We start from the raw sequence: 5,091 nt of genomic DNA, 5'->3' as shown, positions 1-5,091 counted from the left end.
CTTGCTAGATCTGTCCAGGGAATTATACCACTTTCTAGTATTGAAGTACCAGAAAGCCTGTTGTGCCTTCATTTCAAGGTTAAGGTTAAGTAATTTCCCCAAATCTACACTATGTGATGGTGCAATAAAGTCCAAATCAAAGGTGTCTTGACTAGCAATCATCTTCCCTCCACTCCTTCAGCTCCTAAAATACTCATGCAAATATTTGTCAAAACAATTCTGTCTTCATGGGAGAGACATGGATACTCCTAAAAGACTCAAACTTTTGTGCAAATCACTTCTCAGAATAGAACTGGCTCACAATAGGGGCCCAATAAAAATTTTCACATACAATTGGATCAAACCTTTCAAGTACTAAATTAAAATAATCCTTCCAATGAAGAAAATCAAAGTTTCGGAAAAGGCTCTTGATACTGAATCTCTGACCAGCAACTGATGATGCAGTGTATCTGTGATGGTGATTGGTTCTCAACACCTAGATTACCCAATCCAGGAACAGAGAAACAAATTCCTTGGTTGGTATTATTTAGGAGGTGGCTAAAGGAGGGTTTTAGTTCTCATTAACTGAGACTTGCCTGTTCCCTTGTCCCTTGTCTTCTCTATTCTCCAGCATGGTGTGTCTGTGTGTCCTTGGAGGCTCCTGGATGACAGTTCTGATGTTGATATTGGTGCTGCTGAGCCCTCCGCTGGCTTCGGGAAGGGACACCCCACGTAAGTGCACTCCTTGGGTGGTGAGCTACTGTGGAATGGGGGAAAGAAAGAAAGTAGTTTTGCCCCTGTGTCCAGGCCGTGTCCCTTAGAAAAGTGTGACACTTTCTTTAATTATTGCCCACATTTATTATATGGATCCCAAATTCTTTCCAAAAGAAAAGGAGCCTGCATGCTTGCCCTCTCTACCAGAGCTGTGTGAGGGGCCTCCAAATATAGAGGCCATTTCGTCTCAACTCTCCCCCAGTCACAGTGCTCCAGGTTTGAGTTTCATTCCCTCAGGGTCTTGAGAAGACTTTAGAAATAATGATTTCAAACTAATTCCCATCGAGCAGCTCCCTTTTTTATGTTGAGTTATGCTAGAAAATTAGAAAGTTTCTTGGAAAATTAGAGAGTCAAAAGGAATTAGAATGGTCTCTCCTAGAAGACCCTGTGTTAGGACTTTAACATATCAGTTATGTTGGTGCCTCTCTGTAATATATGAGGCTGTATCAAGAGGTCTCTCCCATTAATCTCCTTTCCTTTCTCCTGAATCTCAAAGTTTGCAAGGCCTTTATCCCTGTAATGAAGGTTCTGACAGAAGCTGGGGGTAGTTTTATCTCTCTTTCTCAACCTGGAGGTACAGCAGAGACCCTTAGTTCCTGAAATGACTCTGTAATGAGAAGCATATATGGATGTTCTTTGGTATCTTAAAGAATTTAAGATATCTTCTGAGAACATAATTTTTCATTATGAATCTATGTTGAACCTTTCTATAGTCCATTTCTCCTGAGCATAGCATTCTGTGGCCTGAGCTCACAGGAAGGGATTCAACTAGTATAGGATAAATTATATGAAATGATGGTTTTGTAAGTCACAAATGGTTAACATCAGGAATTTCATATGGTTCAAACTATAAACCTGAACACGGTACAGTGTGAAGGTTGTTTACATTTCATAGGACTGAAAGCCAATACGCAAGTCAAGGAATTTATTGGCTCCCTGAAGTATTGGCCCCAAATGGCATAGGCTCATTCTTCATGTTCTCTGTTTTCTTTGCTTAGCCATGTTTGGTTGTTTCCACTTCCAGCTCCTCACTATTCTCTCCCAGCTCTGTCATCACTGTCACTGAGAATCCCCAGTGCATGCACAGACCTCAGGCTGTCACAGATCTACAGGATGAGCCAAACTTAATGAGATTTTCCTTTTGTCTTAAAATCACCTTTTCCTTACCTGCAATATTTTTTCCAACAGTAGAAGGAGAAAGAGGTAGTTTGTATGAAATTCTAACAGCAGTGGAGGGGATATAATGTATCATCAGAATAAAAGAATGTTACAGTGTGATCCTTGCTTTCTAGGATCCTCACAAGTACTGATTTACAGAACTCTGGGTTTATCCATTCAGATCACATGTTTTTGTGAGCACTACTCTGTACTAGGCTCTGCTCTGGGCTCAGTGAATTAAATTTGAATGGGCTAAAGATCACTGCCACCAGGGGTTTTATATAATGGCAGAGGAGAAAGCCCAATAAACATTTAACAATGAAAAAAATTTCTGACAACAATAAGCAGTCTGAAAACAAATACACCTGGTTGTGAGACAGAGAGAACTGGATTCACCTGACTCCAGTTCAAGTGTGTCGGGAGCTCTCCCTGAGAAAGTGACATTGAGTTGAGACCTGATTGATGACAAAAGCCAGCCAGGTGAGGGATGTAAGGGACAAGTGTTGTAGGGAGAGAGAACAGGATAAAGGCCAAGTGTGGGAGGAAGGTTGCTGAGCGTAAGGGACAGAAGGAAGGCTGGAGACGCTGGATTGCAGGGAGCAGAGAGCCCTCAGTCACCACGGCCATGGTTCCATCACTCAGGGAATGGCCAATGTGGCCCCATCATCTGTGCTCAGTATTTTTTGATATCAGAACATTTGACTTGTTTGTTTTTTCATGCTTACAGGTCTATATTTATGTAGAGAACATTTTTTTAAGTTTTCATTTAAATTACAGTTAGCATACATGCAATATGAGTTTCAGATGTGTAGTATAGTGATTAACATGACCATACGCACCTGGTGCTCATCACAAGTGCACTCCTTAATCCTGGGACTTATTTAGACAACCTTTTACATACACTGAAATTTGATATAATATTTTCTGATTAATGACATGATAGTTTTCAATATCTTCATCTGGTAGTTCATTTGCAAACATGAATGTAGCCCAAAGTCTTGCTAAGTAGTTTTTCAGGTTGATTTATTAATTATTAGCTTTGTCAAAAGCAATAGCCATTAATTTATTCCAGAAAGCTGTGGATTCTCTGTAAACTGCACCAAGAACAGAGATTAAAAATTTTTTATACTTGATCTTCATGGGATAAACATGTGTTGGTCACAAGATTTCAACAAAGATGTCACACTTGGTGGTGCGATGGGGGAGAGTTAGAAGCCGAAGCTTTAATTTTTACAAGAATTTGAGGAGTACAATATGTGGAACAGCGATATGGGAATAATTAACCTACAGGTTTCTCCCAGTCCAGCCTGCCTGTCATGAACCTAGGCCAGTGATACAAAATGGTATTGAACCAAACTAATTATGTATCTGGTTATCCGTATTATCTTTTTGGAAAAATAATGCACAAGTAAAATACTTATACCTTTCAGACATCCTGGATTTTGGCTTTTCCAGTGTCTGCCTACTTTGATTTGGGGAAGCCTGAAGCATTAACGCACGTAAGAGCAATCACCTTTTGGTTAGAATTCGTAGTAGCTCTTGATATTCTCTTATTAGGCACTAGGAATGGTTTCTTTCTTTTTTTTTTTTTTCCAAATCTGGTCTCACTGAAGAGCCCTTTTTTCCTGCAAAATAAGTTTGTTCAGTTTCAAGGTTTTTTTTTTTAAATCAGATATAATATTGGCAAAAATTTCAATGTAATTGTCAGCCATCTTGTAATATACATTTGTTTTTTCACCACAGTTTTTTCAGGTGGTGTAATGGTGGTTCTTATCTGGGGGTAGATATGTTCTGCCTGCTCCAGGGGACATTGGCAGTGTCTGCAGCCATTTTGGTTGTCACCTGGTGCTCTTTTCTGACATCTACTAGGTAGAGGCTAATGATGTGGTAGACATCTTACAATGTGCAGAACAGCCTTCCCACAAAAAATACCTCGTACAAAATGTCAAGGATGCTGATACTGAAAACACTGGTTTATACTGTGCTGCTTCTAAAAACTCTAGACTTACACTTTCTACACACACTCACCTTCCAATTCAGGTCTTTGTGGTTTATTCTAGTTTATTCTATTTCAAAAATTAATAAGATTGAGAGTTTATAAATTGTACACTTTCTCTCTGTGTCCATTCAATCAATGCAAGTTCAAGGTCTTCATTTTTTCCTTTACCTCATGCAGTGTATTTCAGAATTTCATGATTTTTTTTATCATCAGCATCACTGTTCATTTTCAATAGCTTATCTTTATAAGTCATCAGTTGTGACTATCACAATATTTTTCTGTACAATGTATCAAACTTGTGCAATATATTCTGTTCTATTGAAATTCAGATGCTCCCTTTTATTTTTCTAATTTTTAAAGACAGATATTTTAAAACTACTTTTTAAAATTTTCATGTTATTTACACTTGAATAAAAAAATTTTCTTAGTTCAATTAAACAAAAAACAAAAACATCAAAAATATACATACATGTATGTATAAATGTGCATATGTGTAAGCATATATGTACATATATTATGATGTGTGCATCCATATATAGACTAAAATTCCTGAAGATTGACCAATAAGAGCTCCGACATGTGTGACACTTTACCTCATCAGGTTAGATTTGCCAAATGAGTTTGGCATAAAAAAGTGGTAAGAAGATCTGGTTTCCTAGATTTCTGGATTTTGGAAATTCCAGATGAGGACTTGACGAATCGTAGTGCAGTCATGGTTTTAATTTCCTTAAAACTCTTCATAGTTTCCCACTACATGTAGTATAAATTAAAATCCTAACATCACCCGTAAGTCTCTTACGTGCCAGCTGCAGGTGGTTTCTCCAGTCTGACCTTTCCCCTTCCGTTGTCCCTTTGTCTGTGCTTCAGTGAACTCTTCTATTTTGTTGAGAAAACTTATCAATTCTTTCAAGATTTTGCACATTGTATTACCTTTACCGGAATTATGAAACACACACACACACACACACACACACACACACATTCTCTCTCTCTGTTGCTCACTCGCTCACACCTACTTACTCCTTCCTGTAACACCCCTTTCCCCCCCCCAAATTTTTATTTATTATTGAGAGACAGAGAGAGACAGAGCATGAGCAGGGGAGGGGCAGAGAGTGGAGGAGACACAGTCTGAAGGAGGCTCCAGGCTCTGAGCTGTCAGCACAGAGCATGACTCTGGCCCC

At 38.8% G+C, this 5,091-nt stretch overlaps 1 protein-coding gene across 1 annotated transcript in view; it reads left to right on the top strand.

Annotated features, from left to right (window-relative positions):
- Positions 1-539: 539 nt before the first annotated feature.
- Positions 540-5,091, top strand: part of LOC115284687 (DLA class II histocompatibility antigen, DR-1 beta chain-like) — a 10,563-nt gene continuing 6,011 nt past the window's right edge. Inside the window, exon 1 of the mRNA XM_029931194.1 lies at positions 540-711. Within this exon, the coding sequence (XP_029787054.1) occupies positions 612-711 (100 nt within the window). The 5' untranslated portion in view covers positions 540-611. The remainder of the gene's footprint in view (positions 712-5,091) is intronic.

Source organism: Suricata suricatta, unplaced genomic scaffold (assembly GCF_006229205.1).
Source record: "Suricata suricatta isolate VVHF042 unplaced genomic scaffold, meerkat_22Aug2017_6uvM2_HiC HiC_scaffold_153, whole genome shotgun sequence".
NCBI lineage: Eukaryota > Metazoa > Chordata > Mammalia > Carnivora > Herpestidae > Suricata > Suricata suricatta.
Note: the sequence above shows the minus strand (reverse complement) of the source record. Positions and strands in the feature narration are given on the sequence as shown.